This window comes from Cherax quadricarinatus, chromosome 85 (assembly GCF_038502225.1).
Source record: "Cherax quadricarinatus isolate ZL_2023a chromosome 85, ASM3850222v1, whole genome shotgun sequence".
Taxonomy (NCBI): Eukaryota; Metazoa; Arthropoda; class Malacostraca; order Decapoda; family Parastacidae; genus Cherax; species Cherax quadricarinatus.
The window spans coordinates 5,705,392-5,725,908 of record NC_091376.1 but is presented as its reverse complement, the minus strand read 5'-3'; the positions used below and the strand labels follow the sequence as shown (position 1 = coordinate 5,725,908).

Genomic DNA, 20,517 nt, shown 5'->3' with positions numbered 1-20,517 from the left:
TTACCTGTGTGTTGTTTTACATGCTTACTCTCATTCTGTTTTACATGCTTACTATCATTCTGTTTTACATGCTTACTATCATTCTGTTTTACATGCTTACTATCATTCTGTTTTATGTGCTTACTATCATTCTGTTTTACATGCTTACTATCATTCTGTTTTACATGCTTACTATCATTCTGTTTTACATGCTTACTATCATTCTGTTTTATGTGCTTACTATCATTCTGTTTTACATGCTTACTATCATTCTGTTTTATGTGCTTACTATCATTCTGTTTTACATGCTTACTATCATTCTGTTTTACATGCTTACTATCATTCTGTTTTATGTGCTTACTCTCATTCTGTTTTACATGCTTACTCTCATTCTGTTTTACATGCTTACTATCATTCTGTTTTACATGCTTACTATCATTCTGTTTTACATGCTTACTATCATTCTGTTTTACATGCTTACTATCATTCTGTTTTATGTGCTTACTCTCATTCTGTTTTACATGCTTACTCTCATTCTGTTTTACATGCTTACTATCATTCTGTTTTACATGCTTACTATCATTCTGTTTTATGTGCTTACTATCATTCTGTTTTACATGCTTACTATCATTCTGTTTTACATGCTTACTATCATTCTGTTTTACATGCTTACTATCATTCTGTTTTACATGCTTACTATCATTCTGTTTTACATGCTTACTATCATTCTGTTTTACATGCTTACTATCATTCTGTTTTACATGCTTACTATCATTCTGTTTTACATGCTTACTATCATTCTGTTTTACATGCTTACTATCATTCTGTTTTACATGCTTACTATCATTCTGTTTTATGTGCTTACTATCATTCTGTTTTACATGCTTACTATCATTCTGTTTTATGTGCTTACTCTCATTCTGTTTTACATGCTTACTATCATTCTGTTTTACATGCTTACTATCATTCTGTTTTACATGCTTACTATCATTCTGTTTTACATGCTTACTATCATTCTGTTTTACATGCTTACTATCATTCTGTTTTACATGCTTACTATCATTCTGTTTTACATGCTTACTATCATTCTGTTTTATGTGCTTACTATCATTCTGTTTTACATGCTTACTATCATTCTGTTTTATGTGCTTACTATCATTCTGTTTTACATGCTTACTATCATTCTGTTTTACATGCTTACTCTCATTCTGTTTTATGTGCTTACTATCATTCTGTTTTACATGCTTACTATCATTCTGTTTTACATGCTTACTATCATTCTGTTTTACATGCTTACTCTCATTCTGTTTTATGTGCTTACTATCATTCTGTTTTACATGCTTACTATCATTCTGTTTTACATGCTTACTATCATTCTGTTTTACATGCTTACTCTCATTCTGTTTTATGTGCTTACTCTCATTCTGTTTTACATGCTTACTATCATTCTGTTTTACATGCTTACTATCATTCTGTTTTACATGCTTACTCCTATTCTGTTTTTGAACATCACTAGTATCACTGTGTCTGTTAATTTTTCTGATTAATAATGCAGTAATAATAATAATAATAATAATAATAATAATAATAATAATAATAATAATAAATATATCTTCTAAAACCCCATTTTTTCTCATATACTGGTATGTAGATCACTGCCTCTTGTTATAGTTTTGTAAATTTCTAGCATGTCTGTTTATTAATTTTTATCTTCAAAATATTCAGCCCCATCTTCAGTAAATCATTAATGTATTCTTACCACTTCATTAATGTATTTTCCAGGTTTGCAATATCAAAATCTACCACATGGTGTTGATCTTTATCCTGTGGTGGGTGTGGCTGGACGGTGTGTATTAAGGCTAGTTTCTGCATACATGTGTGAGTCCTCACTGCACTTGATGTCTCTGGTGACACACATAATTGCTCGTTGCAAGGCCAGAGCACCAAAGATACAAAGTAGAGTTCCTAAGTTTCCTGATGGGACTTGTTTGCAGTGGTGTGGCACAGTATCTATTGATAAGTAAGTATAGTATTGGTGGAGATTAAAGTTAGAGTATAGATTACATATTATGTGTTATCACTCACAGGTGGTTAACACACTGGCCTGTGAGTTTTAGGACTCCCTTGCCATGGGTTCAAACCTCACCTGGTCCCTGATTTTTGTATTATTAATCAGATGTGCTCAAACAGGTTTTTATTGATTTGTTTATAGTTTTTCTGAAATATATGGTAAGGGAAAAAACCAGTTTATTAAAGCTTGAATACTACCTGTATAATTGTGGGAGTGCTGCATTGTAAACAATATAGAATTTTTTAAGAATATGCTAAAATTCCAAACCTCATTATCACACCCAGGTTGCTGCTCCCACCTGGACTTATGAAGACTTGCAAAGTGCTCTACCCATGGTTCTTCGCAGATCACCAAATGAAACCTTATACTCGGGCAGAACAGAGAAGACGGTGTAATAAACACAAGATGCCGAAAGTTATTCGTTTTGCAGACTCAAAAACAAATGAATCGTCAGCTGAGCGACGAGACATGACCAAACGTATTGTGAAAAGTCGAAAGTGTCATTGTGGCAACATTAATAAGGATAATAGTTGTTCCCATGAAAGTGTGCTAAGATTCTTCAGAAAGAGAGACATATGTTATTTGAGCAGTAGTGATGATGAAATATTTCCTCGTATTACTAAAAAGAATAAGAAGAGGCTACGTAGATGAGTAGTTATCCTTCTTACAGCGGGATATTCATTGTGTATAATGGTTGTGATAAGTTTTGCATTGTTGCTCTACTCTACATGGCACATGTGCCCTTATGGATTTAACACTTCCAGTGATTATAATGATGACAGTTTCTTCTTATATTAAGTAAGGAAAAAGAATGCTTGAAAAGGATCAGCATTGAGTATCTATAGGTAGGACAGTATTGGAATTTAAAAAAGACTAGGAAAAGTAGACAAAGAGTGAGATAAAGACTGGGAAAAATATCTTTGTAATTGAGGATATGCATCCTCGCCATTAATTGCCAGTGTGTGTTGCTACACACACAACAAGAAAACATTCATGGTTGAAGCTAATTTCATATAGTATATGGTTTTTATTTGAGATCTTTAATGGGTATGTAAGTCAGCTGACCTTTTATGACAGTACTTGAAGCAGTTGTAATTTTACTGATATAGTTATTTTTATCAAATATTTTCATATTTTTTCTATTGTGTGAAATATCTCTTGTGTACATTTTATCCTTGTTTCTAAAAGTGATATTGTTAGTTAATATCAACAAGTTGAAATGTAACTTATGACTACAAAACATGTAAGTATGGTAATATGTTAATTTTTTATAACACACTGGCTGTCTCTTTCCTAGGTAGGGTGAACTGAAAAAGAAGAAACATTTTTCACTATCACTGTCTTGCCAGAGGCATGCCAATACTACACTTAAGATATCCCTCCAAACTGCAAATATCCCCACCACCTCCTTCATATACATACACATTAACAATATTGCGACTAGCCGTTGTTATTGATCAATACCACTTGTTCGTGGGCACAATAATATATATACACATGTTCATATACTTTCTTCTTTCTTTCAACACACCGGCCATATCCCACCGAGGCGGGGTGGCCCAAAAGGAAAAACAAAAGTTTCTCCTTTTACATTTAGTAATATATACAGGAGAAGGGGTTACTAGCCCCTTGCTCCCGCCATTTTAGTTGCCTCTTACAACACGCATGGCTTACGGAGGAAGATTTCTGTTCCACTTCCCCATGGAGATAAGAGGAAATAAACAAGAACAAGAACTAGAAAGAAAATAGAAGAAAACCCAGAGGGGTGTGTATATATATATGCTTGTACATGTATGTGTAGTGTGACCTAAGTGTAAGTAGAAGTAGCAAGATGTACCTGAAATCTTGCAAGTGTAAAACAATTACAGGCTTCCGTTTTACGCTCACTTGGCAGGATGGTAGTACCTCCCTGGGCGGTTGCTGTCTACCAACCTACTACCTAGGATATGTTTTATTATTTTTTTATTATCACACTGGCCGATTCCCACCAAGGCAGGGTGGCCCGAAAAAGAAAAACTTTCACCATCATTCACTCCATCACTGTCTTGCCAGAAGGGTGCTTTACACTACAGTTTTTAAACTGCAACATTAACACCCCTCCTTCAGAGTGCAGGCACTGTACTTCCCATCTCCAGGACTCAAGTCCGGCCTGCCGGTTTCCCTGAATCCCTTCATAAATGTTACTTTGTATGTATGTATGTATGTATGTATATATGTATGTATGTATGTATATATATATATATACGTATATGCATATTTAACCTGAGTAAAATTTTAATTTCACTTTACAGTTACCTGAAGTTATCTTATATACAATACTATTACCTACACATTCCTGTAGGTATAAGTTAAATTTCAACTTGTTAATAGCAGACAACAGTAATACAGTACTTTGAAAATGAGAATATGTTGCTTGTACTATACAGAAATCTTCAGGGGTATGTCTAGTCATTATTGATGGAGGGATAATTACCCTTGACTAGCACAGTACTAGTTATGATATTTTACCTTGTCATCACATTTAATGAGCCTAAATATAGTTCCTAATAAAAAAAAGTAAGTTAGAATACAGAGTGTATATTTGCTATTTGTAATCAAATACTCATACATGTATAACTTATGTCTTTCGTGAATTTAATATATTTTTGAAACATAATGGGCTTTGAATTTTAAGGGTTTGAGCATCCAGGAGGCTTGTATGTGTTGTAGATGGGAATGAATGTAGACTACTGGCTTTTAATGGACATGTTGGAGTGTTAGCAAGGTAATATATAAAATAATTTACAGAAACTGGTTAGCTAGATTTAACCTTAATTTTTAAAGTGGTGGACTGGTAAGCCAGTGGAAGGCCTTGATCAGATGACCAAAAGCTCCAGTGTTGGGTCATGACATAACACAGCCCAGCATCAGGAAATACTTGTCTTGTTTCCTGATGAATCTTACCTAACTTAACTGGTTAGCTAGATTTGATTCCTGGAGGTGGGAGGGGCAGTGCTTTTACTCTTAACCTCCTAACCGTGGCATACCCAGAAAAAAAATCTTGCATGTATGGCAAGATTTTTTTATTTATTATTTCAGAATGAACGAGTCCTTTTTTATGAATTGGATAAGACTAAAATGAGTGGAATGTGATAAAAACTTATGATTTTATATGTTGAAGCTGGAAAAAATTATAAATCGTCAATGTAAATGCACCGGGAGTATTTATGTTTTACAATTTATTTTGATGTTTCAGACTATGTACACCATTTTCTTTAGGTATCAGATGTGCTTCAAAGTGTTCTAGCACTTCAAACATGGTGAAATGCTTAGCCTAATATTGTTCCACTTGAATTATAATAATATTACAATTGCTACATGTTGTAATACATATCCTCAGAACATGGAAATAAGTCATGTTTGGCTTTATTGGGTTATCCTGGGTTAAATATACTTGAAGATAAAGAAAGATTTATTTCTTTGTAAAGGTTACAATGTGTAATTACAATTGTGGTTTGCTAAGTACAAAGAAGACCACTATCATGCTGTGGCATTTCGGGCAGACTAATCCTAGTACGCAGTAACTACTAAAAACTAGATAAGATAATAGTATACAGTAACTACTTAAAACTAGACAAGATAATAGTGGTTAACTTGATTAAAATTTTTTATTTTTTTATATTATCACACTGGCCGATTCCCACCAAGGCAGGGTGGCCCGAAAAAGAAAAACTTTCACCATCATTCACTCCATCACTGTCTTGCCAGAAGGGTGCTTTACACTACAGTTTTTAAACTGCAACATTAACACCCCTCCTTCAGAGTGCAGGCACTGTACTTCCCATCTCCAGGACTCAAGTCCGGCCTGCCGGTTTCCCTGAACCCCTTCATAAATGTTACTTTGCTCACACTCCAACAGCACGTCAAGTATTAAAAACCATTTGTCTCCATTCACTCCTATCAAACACGCTCACGCATACCTGCTGGAAGTCCAAGCCCCTCGCACACAAAACCTCCTTTACCCCCTCTCTCCAACCTTTCCTAGGCCGACCCCTACCCCGCCTTCCTTCCACTACAGACTGATACACTCTTGAAGTCATTCTGTTTCGCTCCATTCTCTCTACATGTCCGAACCACCTCAACAACCCTTCCTCAGCCCTCTGGACAACAGTTTTGGTAATCCCGCACCTCCTCCTAACTTCCAAACTACGAATTCTCTGCATTATATTCACACCACACATTGCCCTCAGACATGACATCTCCACTGCCTCCAGCCTTCTCGCTGCAACATTCATCACCCATGCTTCACACCCATATAAGAGCGTTGGTAAAACTATACTCTCATACATTCCCCTCTTTGCCTCCAAGGACAAAGTTCTTTGTCTCCACAGACTCCTAAGTGCACCACTCACACTTTTTCCCTCATCAAATTTTATTTTATCTTAATACTAATGCGAGGTAGTCAAGGTGGAGATGCTTTGTGCTTTGTGGATGAATTCCACTCTTAGTATCATGAAACTAATAAATTTGGAATGGATGTCATCACACTGTTTGCTGGTAGGGAAGCTGGTAATAGAACAACAGTTCATGATTTCATTGTTTACCTATGCTTGTTAGGCATACTAGTATGTTGAACATAGTCATCACCTGTGTAGTTAACCATGATACACTGTGTGGAGCCTCCTGGCCTTAGATTTTTCTCAGGGGTATGAAGAGATTGTAGAAGACCCAAAGGGTTGTGCTGAGGTCAAAAATATTGGCAGGTGGCAGATTTGTAGGTACATAAAATTGTGCACACTAGTAATGCTGGACACATGTACATCACCTGCATTCTAGTACGATGGACACAGTTAAGAGGTTCAGGAGGAGTGAGACTGTTGCAGTTGGAGTGTAATCTGGATTGTGATGTCAACATAATTCTGGAAAGATGGTGTTTGAATGAATGACGATGAATGTAGTTGTACGGACATAAGTCAAAGTGTTGTTGCACTTCAAAGTTTATTATCTTTTGTAGAACAGTTTTTTATTTTGTCAATACAACATTTTTGTGTGAGCCTTTTTTTGTGACCTTACATTTTGTACCAGTAAAAGAATTGACTTTATGCTGTTAAATTACAATATTGTATTTTACATTTCTTTTCACTCTTTCTTGTAGTTAGTCGTGAGGTAATTTTAATGCAATGTTAATTCCTTAAGGGAGAGACCTAAATGCTGATGATCCAAAGAAGTGAACCTGTCCTCCTTTTCTCTGGATCAAGCCTTATTGCCTCCTATTCCCCGAAGCACTGTTGACCCCCTACAGGTTTAACACTTCACCATGAATTCATTAATTAATAATAGTGTTAACTTTTTCCATTTTCTCTTGATGTACTTGTAGTACTTTATTTAGATTGTATATGTGTATTGTGTACAGTATTTACAATACAGTAACAGATGATGGAAGAGTGGAAAGAGAAACAACTGATATTACATTCTTGGAGAGAGCACTAAGGTGTCTTACAGTGCTCAGGGGAATGGCAGGCAGTAAGGTTCAACCCAGGGAAGGGGAGGTTTAGGTCCAATTCCTTGGATCAAGATCCCTTCAGCAGCATCAATGGAACCTCCTAAAGAGGAGAAACAGTGAGAATAGAGGATGAGTAAGATATACAGTGGACCCCCGGTTAACGAACTTTTTTCATTCCAGTAGTATGTTCAGGTGCCAGTACTGACCGAATTTTTTCCCATAAGGAATATTGTGAAGTAGATTAGTCCATTTCAGACCCCCAAACATACACGTACAAACGCACTTACATAAATACACTTACATAATTGGTCGCATTTGGAGGTGATCGTTAAGCGGGGGTCCACTGTATTTGTATTAAGAATGTCTCATAATCATTGAGGGTTGTAGAGTATGTAGTTCATACAAAAATCTTCCTTAACAGAAGGTACTAATTTCAAATTGATTTTCATTACAGTTCTGCCATGAGTGCTGAGGATAGCTTACTTAATGCTTTCATGACAATACTTAGCTTGTTTTTGTTCTGGAATAAAATATGAAATCATGTTAGTTATGTGGAAATTCTTATTCTGTACTATACAGGAATCTGCAGGATATCTCTAGTCATATGTTCATGAATACATTCTCATGGTTAGCACAGTACTAATCATGAATTATTTTTTTGTCATCACATTCAATAAATTTTTAAATATTGTTCTTTAAGTTCACTATACAACTCCCTAAATCTTAAGTAATAAGTTAAATATATATTACTAACAGAGGGTTAACACAAGATTACTTAAAGTTTCTTTCATCACATAATACTCTGATAGATAATTTTTTATTACAATACAATTCATATATTTGTGCACATTGGAAAATTAATAAACCTATGTTTTGGCAGAATTTATATTCATAAAAAATATTTAACTGGTATTTTTTATTTTTTTTTTATATTCTTTGGTATTTGGATTAAATGAATTTATTACAAATATTTGAAACAGACCACCTTCTGGCCTTCCATCTTTATCTCGGTATTGAGAAGTGATTCTCTGAGGACTGTGTTTAACAACTCACTTGTTGTCTCATGAAGAGGTGCTTTATGGCACTGCAGAAATTGTCTGCCTGTTCTCACAATTATTATGAGAATAATACACAGGATTCACTATATGCAGATTGTTCTTTTCATCAGATAACATGTCAATTTTACTTCTGTTTCTTTCAGTGTCCTGACATGTTTACAGTATCTGCTTGCCTTTCCGAGTCTCACCTTTACTGCATCTCTCAGTGGAGGTGCCTTTATGTTGGTGAGAGGCTCTTGATCTGAAAAATGGGACTTAACTTCCACTTTCTGGGATCAAACCTCAGTGCCTGCATTCCTGCATTCCCCAGGTGCTATATAACCCTTACAAGTTTAGTGTTTACCCTGCATAAAATCAAATGAACTTTATTGCCAAATCTTGTGGTGTTATTCATATACTTTTTACATATCTCTCTCCATTACTCTTAGGGCTAAAGGTTTTAATTTTTGTGGGTTCATAGCAAACTGGAGGTGAAATTTTACTTAAAAACATTCTTGTCTTCTAAACCATACCCCTGGCCGGGATTGAACCCGCGGTCATAGAGTCTCAAAACTCCAGCCCGTCGCGTTAGCCACTAGACCAGCTAGCCACAATAAGATTCATCCAACTAGGTATATTTCTACACCATAGGAAGGTTAGCACAGGCACCACTGTGACCACAAATGCAAGTTTTTACAGACGAATCTCCAGCTAGCGTGGCCGTGACGAACTCTAGCTCAAGTCCCTTCACTGCCGTCAACATGACTCAAGAAATCGTAATGACACGACCGCGGGTTCAATCCCGGCCGGGGGTATGGTTTGTTTGCAATCGTGTCATTACGATTTCTTGAGTCATTCTTGTCTTCTGTTGTGGATCCCCTGCCAACATTTTTCTAGTGTTTTATTACTATTATTTTTATTATAACATTCATGAATGGTAAACCTGTAGGGGTTATATAGTGCCTGGCGCCAAGGAAAGCAGAACATTTGCCCAAAATGCATCTACTATATACTAATATACCTGGAGAGGGTTTTGGGGATCAACACCTCCACTGCCCGGTTTCATTTGTGCCTAACAATATTTTATTACATGTAAACTACATTATCTTTGTACAGTACATTAAAAAATAAAAAATCAAATTAGAATGCCTTACTGGCATCAATGCATCTCCCTTGAAGGGTCTAATGAAATACTATATTATTTAGATTTACCCTGGAGGGCACAATAATACCAGCAGCTGTACTCCTGTATATGGTTGAAAAGGGCTGAGTCACAGCTCCTGGGCTGTTTTCTACACACACTGCAGTGTCTCATTTTTGTCTGTGATCCTGTCATTGATTACAACACAATGGAGGGTTACAAATTGCTCTTCTAGAACTTCAGGGTTACTTGGCTCTTGATCCAAGGAATTATTATTATGGGGGAGTGCTAAACCCATAGGGATTATACAGCACCTGTGGGAGGGATGGAAGGCATTCGGGCTTAATTCAGGGAATTGGAGCACAGATCCAGTTCCTTAGAGGATCCAAAGAAGTGTATTTAACCTTCCCTACTTCAAATCAAATCTGATTGATTCCCATTCCCTATGTACTATATAATACCTATGGGTTAATCATTTCCCCATGACTGAAGTAATAATAATAATAATGGTTATAATAATCTGGACCCCCAGAGTATGTTAACCAGTTACCTCAATTAATTTGGATTTAATTTAAACACATTTACAGTCATATTGTAAAGAATTTTCTCTGAAGACAGTTTTCTTCATAATACTGTATGATGTGCTCTTGATGTATAATTAACAATGAGTGGACTTATCCTCCTCTTCCTTGGATTGAATCTTGAGTGCCTCTCATTCCCCAGGCTCTGTATAACTTATATGGGCTCAGCACTTCCCAAATAATAATAATGTTACATTGTTGTCCATTTTTACTTTGATGGTACGGTTCTCCGTATATGATCTGGTGTATGTAGGGTAGCTCATTAATGCCTTATAAAGTCTAAGGGAATACTTACATTCATGATTAGTCCTCATTCTCTAAAAACTTATTCACCCATCATCGCAGACAAATAAACTACTATTGCAAAAATAGTAATATATTCTATGGATAGGTATTTGCAGCATATACATGTTAAGCATTCTGGCTCAGTCTTTCCATCCATAGCAATGGATACATACCCTAGTCTGAGCCTAACCAGTACACCACATGGTACCTAGCCACATGGTCTCATCTGAAACTATTATTACTCCTCTCTCCCTGGTGGCCTTAACCTAATGTTTTGAGACCCTGTAGCTACTTTGGGTCTTAATGTTACAACATTAGTTAAGTACTTATAAATCTTACTTTCTGGGCAACTCACATTTTGCCCAGAAGTAGAGTGGGATAGTTCCTTCCAGTCTGGATACACAACAAAAGGAGAACTGAGTAAAGCTGTCTCTTGCTTTTATACCCACAACAACAGAACATCACCATACACAATTCCTTAACTACTACCATAATTTAGTTTTTCTTCCGGTACCATACCTTATACTGTATTACTTTTAAAATACGTACTGTCTTTTTAATTATGTGTTTTTTACAACAGAACGTATTTATATTGAAATACAGGGTTGACTCATCTGGCCTCTCTTCATAAGAGTGATCAGTTCTCATGACTGAATTAAGGCAGTTGTGCCCCTAGCAGTTTAATATAATTAGGTAAGATAAGGTAAGTGAGAGAGTAATTGTGGTAGGGGACCTGAATGCTAAAGTAGGAGAAACTTTTAGAGAGGGTGTGGTAGGTAAGTTTGGGGTGCCAGGTGTAAATGATAATGGGAGCCCTTTGATTGAACTTTGTATAGAAAGGGGTTTAGTTATAGGTAATACATATTTTAAGAAAAAGAGGATAAATAAGTATACAAGATATGATGTAGGGCAAAATGACAGTAATTTGTTGGATTATGTGTTGGTAGATAAAAGACTGTTGAGTAGACTTCAGGATGTACATGTTTATAGAGGGGCCACAGATATATCAGATCACTTTCTAGTTGTAGCTACACTGAGAGTAAAAGGTAGATGGGATACAAGGAGAATAGAAGTATCAGGGAAGAGAGAGGTGAAGGTTTATAAACTAAAAGAGGAGGCAGTTAGGGTAAGATATAAACAGCTATTAGAGGATAGATGGGCTAATGAGAGCATAGGCAATGGGGTCGAACAGGTATGGGGTAGGTTTAAAAATGTAGTGTTAGAGTGTTCAGCAGAAGTTTGTGGTTACAGGAAAGTGGGTGCGGGAGGGAAGAGGAGCAATTGGTGGAATGATGATGTAAAGAGAGTAGTAAGGGAGAAAAAGTTAGCATATGAGAAGTTTTTACAAAGTAGAAGTGATGCAAGGAGGGAAGAGTATATGGAGAAAAAGAGAGAGGTTAAGAGAGTGGTGAAGCAATGTAAAAAGAGAGCAAATGAGAGAGTGGGTGAGATGTTATCAACAAATTTTGTTGAAAATAAGAAAAAGTTTTGGAGTGAGATTAACAAGTTAAGAAAGCCTAGAGAACAAATGGATTTGTCAGTTAAAAATAGGAGAGGAGAGTTATTAAATGGAGAGTTAGAGGTATTGGGAAGATGGAGGGAATATTTTGAGGAATTGTTAAATGTTGATGAAGATAGGGAAGCTGTGATTTCGTGTATAGGACAAGGAGGAATAACATCTTGTAGGAGTGAGGAAGAGCCAGTTGTGAGTGTGGGGGAAGTTCGTGAGGCAGTAGGTAAAATGAAAGGGGGTAAGGCAGCCGGGATTGATGGGATAAAGATAGAAATGTTAAAAGCAGGTGGGGATATAGTTTTGGAGTGGTTGGTGCAATTATTTAATAAATGTATGGAAGAGGGTAAGGTACCTAGGGATTGGCAGAGAGCATGCATAGTTCCTTTGTATAAAGGCAAAGGGGATAAAAGAGAGTGCAAAAATTATAGGGGGATAAGTCTGCTGAGTATACCTGGTAAAGTGTATGGTAGAGTTATTATTGAAAGAATTAAAAGTAAGACGGAGAATAGGATAGCAGATGAACAAGGAGGCTTTAGGAAAGGTAGGGGGTGTGTGGACCAGGTGTTTACAGTGAAACATATAAGTGAACAGTATTTAGATAAGGTTAAAGAGGTCTTTGTGGCATTTATGGATTTGGAAAAGGCGTATGACAGGGTGGATAGGGGGGCAATGTGGCAGATGTTGCAAGTGTATGGTGTAGAAGGTAGGTTACTGAAAGCAGTGAAGAGTTTTTACGAGGATAGTGAGGCTCAAGTTAGAGTATGTAGGAAAGAGGGAAATTTTTTCCCAGTAAAAGTAGGCCTTAGACAAGGATGTGTGATGTCACCGTGGTTGTTTAATATATTTATAGATGGGGTTGTAAGAGAAGTAAATGCGAGGGTCTTGGCAAGAGGTGTGGAGTTAAAAGATAAAGCATCACACACAAAGTGGGAGTTGTCACAGCTGCTCTTTGCTGATGACACTGTGCTCTTGGGAGATTCTGAAGAGAAGTTGCAGAGATTGGTGGATGAATTTGGTAGGGTGTGCAAAAGAAGAAAATTAAAGGTGAATACAGGAAAGAGTAAGGTTATGAGGATAACAAAAAGATTAGGTGATGAAAGATTGAATATCAGATTGGAGGGAGAGAGTATGGAGGAGGTGAATGTATTCAGATATTTGGGAGTGGACGTGTCAGCGGATGGGTCTATGAAAGATGAGGTGAATCATAGAATTGATGAGGGGAAAAGAGTGAGTGGTGCACTTAGGAGTCTGTGGAGACAAAGAACTTTGTCCTTGGAGGCAAAGAGGGGAATGTATGAGAGTATAGTTTTACCAACGCTCTTATATGGGTGTGAAGCATGGGTGATGAATGTTGCAGCGAGGAGAAGGCTGGAGGCAGTGGAGATGTCATGTCTGAGAGCAATGTGTGGTGTGAATATAATGCAGAGAATTCGTAGTTTGGAAGTTAGGAGGAGGTGCGGGATTACCAAAACTGTTGTCCAGAGGGCTGAGGAAGGGTTGTTGAGGTGGTTCGGACATGTAGAGAGAATGGAGCGAAACAGAATGACTTCAAGAGTGTATCAGTCTGTAGTGGAAGGAAGGCGGGGTAGGGGTCGGCCTAGGAAAGGTTGGAGAGAGGGGGTAAAGGAGGTTTTGTGTGCGAGGGGCTTGGACTTCCAGCAGGCATGCGTGAGCGTGTTTGATAGGAGTGAATGGAGACAAATGGTTTTTAATACTTGACGTGCTGTTGGAGTGTGAGCAAAGTAACATTTATGAAGGGGTTCAGGGAAACCGGCAGGCCGGACTTGAGTCCTGGAGATGGGAAGTACAGTGCCTGCACTCTGAAGGAGGGGTGTTAATGTTGCAGTTTAAAAACTGTAGTGTAAAGCACCCTTCTGGCAAGACAGTGATGGAGTGAATGATGGTGAAAGTTTTTCTTTTTCGGGCCACCCTGCCTTGGTGGGAATCGGCCAGTGTGATAATAATAATAAATAAGATTTTGTTGGTATTTTTAATCCCAGAGGGTTAGCCACCAAGGATAACCCAAGAAAGGCAGTGCATCATCAAGGACATTTACATTGTGGTCCTCATCTTGTCCCACAGGATATGACCCACCCCAGTTGACTAGCACCCAGGTTGAGCTTGAGCTTGAATTACCAGAGCTTTGGTAAGATGGGAAAGGAAGGATGGGTAAAGATGGAAATATAGGAAAAGGGTGAGTGGGGGTAGTGGAGGTGGGATAAAGGTAAGTGGCCTAACCACTTCGGAGCATTTTAATACAGGTGTGTGTGTGTAGTGTTCTTCTTGAATACATAAAATTCATATGATGGGGTATACCCCACTATCCATCAGCTGCACACAGTTATACCAGTTGTATATTTGCATGCTACTGAGTTGGAAGGAGGTATACTTCTTGTAATTGTCTTTTTTTTTTTTTGGTGCAAGAGGTTGGTAATAGGGCATTTGCTGTAGATGGTGGTTGTAGGGCACTTGATGGAGCTTGGCTGCTTTCCTGGAGAGTTGTTGGTTGGGTTAGCCATTTCTGAGGTGGTGTCCTGCATAGGATGTTTGCAGATGATACAAGGTTAGTTGGAAGCTGTAGACTGAAGTAAAATCTCCATAAATTGGGGTATTATTATCCTTGGTGGACATAGAATGGTTCAGGTGTTATCCAATATTCTATCTCTTTAGGGAGATCACTCAGGATCATTGGTCTTGGGAAGTTCTCCTTGTGGATGAAGCACCTGACTCTTTGTTGATGGGTCATCCTTTGGAGTCTGTGGGGAGGTGCATTGATGATATAGTTGGTGTTTGTTGGTTGAGGAGGGTTTTCTCTGTCAGGTATATAGAGTTCCTGCACAGTGGCAGCTCATCAAAAAATAGAATGGGGGAACTGCAAGCCTCAGAACAGCATAATAAATGCATACAACGTAAACAGACCAATTGCAACTGGGTGTGTGCTGCATCGAATACAGCTCCTCACTGCCAGATGTAATGCCAGTGATACCTATGTTATCCTACTGCATCAAACATCTATTTTTAATCATTTTTTTTATCTTGTTTCAACAAAAAAATAAAAATTTGCTTATAAATACATTGAAAACAATATACAACAGATTTCTCCTGTAATATATTTGTCAGTTGCAAATTATTTTAACGTAAGGTTGATAAAGTCATACATCTGGCAGTGAGCATCTGGGGGGACTGCAGCTCCTATGGACGAGCCGCCACTGTTCCTGCATGTATAGTTGTCGCTTTTTTAGTTTATGTAGCCTGATATTTATTGCATCGATCCCCTGTTGGATGTGTAGCTCTTCCATCCTGATTCTGTCTTTCAGTCTGGTGCCCATAATAAAGCAGAGAGCTCTGTTCTGGACTCTTTGTAACCTTAACATGTTGGATTTTGTTATTAGCGACACGGGCACGCAAGGATATTCAAGCAAAGGTCTTACCATCATCTTGTACTACTTGCTAGGTGAACAGGACAACAGATGTAGGGAAAAGCATCCAGTGCTTCCACCCCTGCTGGGAACTGAACCCATACACTCAGTGTGTGAAACGAGAGCTTTGCCAACCAGGCCACTGGGCCCCTGTTTAAGTTAGATGACCCGCCGTTGGAGCTTTTGGTCATCTGACCAAGGCCTTTCGCTGGTTTACCCCTCCACCCATTTAAAAATTATGGTCAGAATTATAACCATTAAGTGAGGTACTTCAAATAATGTCTTTAACTGCTACTTAGTTACATAAATACATTTTGGGTCATATAACCCCATAATAATACTAAACAAGAACACAATGAATACTCAACATTGCTGCTTCACAAACTGATGTGTTAGTTAGTTTTTTGTTTTCCAACGTTCCAAGTATACGTGGTTGCAGGGATTGATTCACAGCTCCTGATCCCACCTCTTCACCGTCTTGATGCTGGTGAGGGGGGATCTTGATCCAAGGAACTGGACTTACTCTACCATTCCTTGGACTGAACCTGAATGCCTTCCCCAGGCACTATATGACCCCAACAAGTTTAGAGCTTTCCTGTGAATAATAAATAATATACAATTGTCAATTGGAGGTATTAAAGACATGGAGAGGAAATTATATATTTTATTGAAAATATTGAAACGATATTTAAAGTTAATAAGCAAAAATATTTTGATATTCATTAAGCATATTGAAACAATCTTCACTAAGGTGAGTAAATGGTAGGCCTAGTACGGACCTACCTCCCTGGCAGCCTAGTCATACTGAGGACCAGTTGGTTTACACAATAAAGGTTATACTTAATGATTTTCTGCTTGATTAATACAACTCATTTTGTTTTATGTAGTTAACTGTTTACAAATTCATTCAGGCCCTGATCCACCATGAGGCCTGGTCACAGCCCTGGCCCTGGGGGCGTTGACCCCTGAAACCCTCTCCAGGTCTCTCTCTCATTCTCTTAGAGACAATACATACAGACTACCACGAACACAGTAGCTACCAGTGAGAGGCGGGGCTAGGAGCTATGACTCGACCCCTGGAACCACAGTTAGGCGAGTACATGCACACACAGCAGAGAGGGCCAGGAGCTATGTATCGACCCTTGTAACCACAAATAGGTATGTACAAATAGGTGAGTGTACACACACACAGCAAAGAGACAGGGGCAGGAGCTGTGAATCGACCCCTGCAGCCACAATTAGGTGAGTATAGGTGGTCGTTTCAAGGCCTGTAGCATCTGGTCATCAAAGTAAGTCAGCAAAACAACGTAATCAGCAGGACAGAACAAGGGCAAGACAAACACAGCAGAGGTAGATCTTTACCCATGTATTCCTTCAATACTTGTTTACAATATAAACAATGTTAACATTGAGATATCAGAGCAATTATAGTGCAACCGAAACATTCAAGGCACGAGTGGACATAACCAGTGTTGGAGGAAGTCTGTCACCCAGCCAGGTGGGCAGGTGTGACGTCACCTTGGATGAAATAGCTGGTTTCAACGTGACTGGTGGTTTATTATTATTATTATTATTAAAGATTCGCCGGTATTTTCCCGGCCCGGGCCTTTTCCAAGTGGTGGCCCGGCCTTGGCTCTCTGTCTAGGGAGTGTCTCAGACCTAAGTCTGCCATGGGAGGAGGCACAAGTATCTTTGGGACCAAATGTCCCCAAGCCTAGCTTCTCGTAGGGAGAAGCTAGGCCTCTCTGGTCCCCCATCCCCGCCCCAAGGGCACTAATGGGAATGACAGTCTTGTGAGCTGGAAGCTCTGCCTCAGGCACCTACCCTGCCTTAGATGGGCTAGGCATGGTGTCGACTGGTGTTTTAAAGTGGACAGTTAGTGCAGAAGTGGGACCCAAGAACTGCTACACTCTGAATTACCAGGTCACTGGTCGAGAGGGCATGAAAAATGGTTGTGTGACAAACATCAAATAAAATGTAACATAGTGCATGCCACACACAAACACATACACACATACAGGGGCCAGAAGCTGTGAATCGACCCCTGCAGCTATGTATATGTGAGTACACACACTGGCAAATCTAAGAGTGACCTTCAGAAATCTCAACAAAGTCATTCTGGGCACTTTATTTATATCAGGCTTCTCTTGGAATGTACCTGGAGAGGGGTTGGAGGTCAACGCCCCACGGCCAGGTCTGTGACCAGGCCTCGTCGCGGATCAGGGCCTGATTAACCAGGCTGTTACTGCTGGCCGCACGTAACCCGACGTACGAACCACAGCCCGGCTGGTCAGGTACCGACTTTAGGTGCCTGTTTATAGCCAGGGGTCTATTGGTAATCCCCCTAATGTATACTGGGAGGCACATGGATAGTCTTGGGCCCTGGACACTTACTGTGTTATCTCTCAGCGTACTCGTGGCGCCCCTGCTTTTCATTGGGCAGATGTTGCACCGTCTGCCGGGTTTTTTACTTTTATAGGGAGTGATTTTCGTGTACACATTTGGTACTACTGCATCACCAGCAGGGAACCCACACTGAGGAAGCAAGTTAAGAAACTGGAGAAAATGCAGAAGTATGTAACAAGGCTATAGTTCCAGAGCCATGGGGTATGAACTACGAAGATAAGGTGAAGGAATTGAATCAATGACGCTGGATGACAGAAAGACTTTTGGAGACATAACATACAAAATGCTCAGAGAAATTGATAGGGCAGACAGAGACAGGCTGTATGAGAGGAGCAAAATAGGTAGTCAAGGGCACAACTGGAATTTTTAACGACACTGATGAGTTGCAAGCATGTCAGGAAGTATTTCTTCAGTCTCAGGGTGGTCGGGAAGTGGAGTGACCTCGACGAACTGACGGGGACAGCCTCTATACATAATTTTAAGAATAGGTACGACAGGTCCCATAAGGCTAGGAAAAAATGAATATGGCAAGTGGCAAACTGAGAGTTGAGAGGCAGGGCCAGGAGCTGCAAATCTACCCCAGCAACCACGCAACCACATATACGTGAGTACACACACGCTCTCTCTCTTTCTTTCTCTCTCTCTCTTTCTTTTTTTTTTTTTTTTTTTTTTTTTTTTTTACACAGGGTTTGACAAGGTTAAGGATTCCTAGCTTTATTGACAAGCTAAGAGCTGTTACCTACATCAGCTCATTTGAAAGCATTTTTATTGTTATGAGACATACAAGTAGGGAACAGGATGAAGTTGGAGCCATCTGTGGGCCAGCATTTTCATTTGATCAACTGACTTTATCTCGTTGACATCATTATGCTGTACGAATGTGTTCCATACTCGAGTCATCCTGGGTATGTATGATCTCAGATGGAGTGATGTTCTGGAGAAGGGTACAGCCAGAGTGAAGTTGCTGCTTTCTGCCCGTCTTGTGGCATAAAAGCTTGTTTCACGCTGTCCTCGAAGTGGATCCAAGTGTGGTATTTTGACAATATTGGCCTTGTACATAACAGTAAGGCCACCCACATCCCTCCTATGTTGAAGGCCCTGCTGAAATGACAGATCTATCCAGGATGGGTCCAGGCGAGAGATGAGACGTCTTGCTGTGTTCTCTACTCTGTCAAGCAGTCGCAGATGAGAGGGGGGCAGGCAAACCAAGAAAGTGGAGCATACTCAACGTGCGAGCGTACTTGTGCCTCGTACAGAATCTCGCAACCCCTACTGTCAAGTAGATGCGAGATACGGCGAAGTGCTGTAAGCTTCCTGGCTGCCTTGTTTGTAAGATTTACAACATGGTTCTTCATGGTTAGTTTGGAGTCAAATTTCACCCCAAGGATATCAACTTCTTCTCCAGGTGCCAACACCCTCCCATTCATCCTTACTACTGCACCAGCATTACCATCATGGTGCCTAGAGATGATCATCATTTGCGTTTTCTCAGGAGCAAATGTTACTTGCCATCTATTCCCCCAAGCTGATATAGCTCTCAGCTGGTGATTGATGTAGCTTAGAGCAGCTGGCATTTCTTCTCTTGGATAAGTGAATGTCATTGTGCAGTCGTCTGCATATGCATGTGATTCTGGGATGAGATGAAGAAGGTCGTTGAAGTAGACATTCCATAACAATGGCCCCAGCACGCTTCCTTGTGGAACACTTGCCCCAATAGGATGTCTTGCTGATTCCGTTCCATTGAGAACTACACTTAGAGATCTACCATGAAGGTAATCACTGAGGAGACATAGCGTAAAGCCTGCAATTCCCAGTGCTTGAAGCTTTGCTAAGAGGCCCTGGTGCCACACCCGATCGAAAGCGCCAGCAATGTCCAGTGCTACCACACAGCTGACTTTGGATTCATCCAGTGACTGGTGCCACTTAGTAGAGAGGTTTAACAACAGATCAGCAGCAGAGTAACCTTTCCTGAAGCCATATTGACGATCACAAAGTAGTGAGTGATAGTCAAAAAACTCTGTCATTTGTCTTGAGATTATTGTCTCAAGGATCTTACCAGTGATTGACAGGAGTGACACTGGTCTGTAGTTGCTGATTTCTGCTCTGCTCTTCTTTTTGTGAACAGGGACTACATTTGCCTCTTTCCATAGAGAGGGCCATTTACACTGTACTAGGCAGTGCTGAAAGATGCGAGTTGGAGGTGCTGCTAGCTGGTCTGCACATCTTCTCAACAATCTTGGGCTCAACTTGTCTGGGCCCACAGCCTTTTCTTGGTCAAGCGATTTAAGAAGGAAATGCACCTCCTCCTGCCTTATTGTCACCACTGACAGTTTTGACACAGTTCTTGCAGCTAGCCAAGGAGGGTCCCTTGCTGGATCAGGAACTTGCATTTTGGTAGCAAAGTGTTCAGCAAAGAGGTCCACCTTCTCTTGACTACTAGTAGAGGTGGTCCCATCCTGTCGATTTAGAGGTGGAATGAGTTCATCAGGCAGATAACCTTGTCTGTCCTTGACCAGGAACCACCAGGTTTTGGAGCCTACCCTACCTGATGCTAGCTTTCTTTTAGTGTCCACTTCCCATTTAGCAATGGCCCACTTTTGAAC

The 20,517-nt window shown here is 39.5% G+C and overlaps 1 protein-coding gene across 6 annotated transcripts in view; it reads left to right on the top strand.

Moving 5' to 3' along the window:
- The window catches only part of LOC128703145 (SPRY domain-containing SOCS box protein 3-like), a 53,335-nt gene extending 45,110 nt beyond the window's left edge, over positions 1-8,225 (top strand). For all 6 annotated transcript variants that reach the window (XM_070103270.1, XM_070103268.1, XM_070103265.1 and 3 more), the window contains 2 exons: positions 1,762-1,999; positions 2,335-8,225. In XM_070103270.1, coding sequence (XP_069959371.1) covers positions 1,762-1,999; positions 2,335-2,701 — 605 coding nt within the window. In that variant the 3' untranslated portion in view covers positions 2,702-8,225. The remainder of the gene's footprint in view (positions 1-1,761; positions 2,000-2,334) is intronic.
- The last annotated feature ends 12,292 nt before the right edge of the window (positions 8,226-20,517 follow it).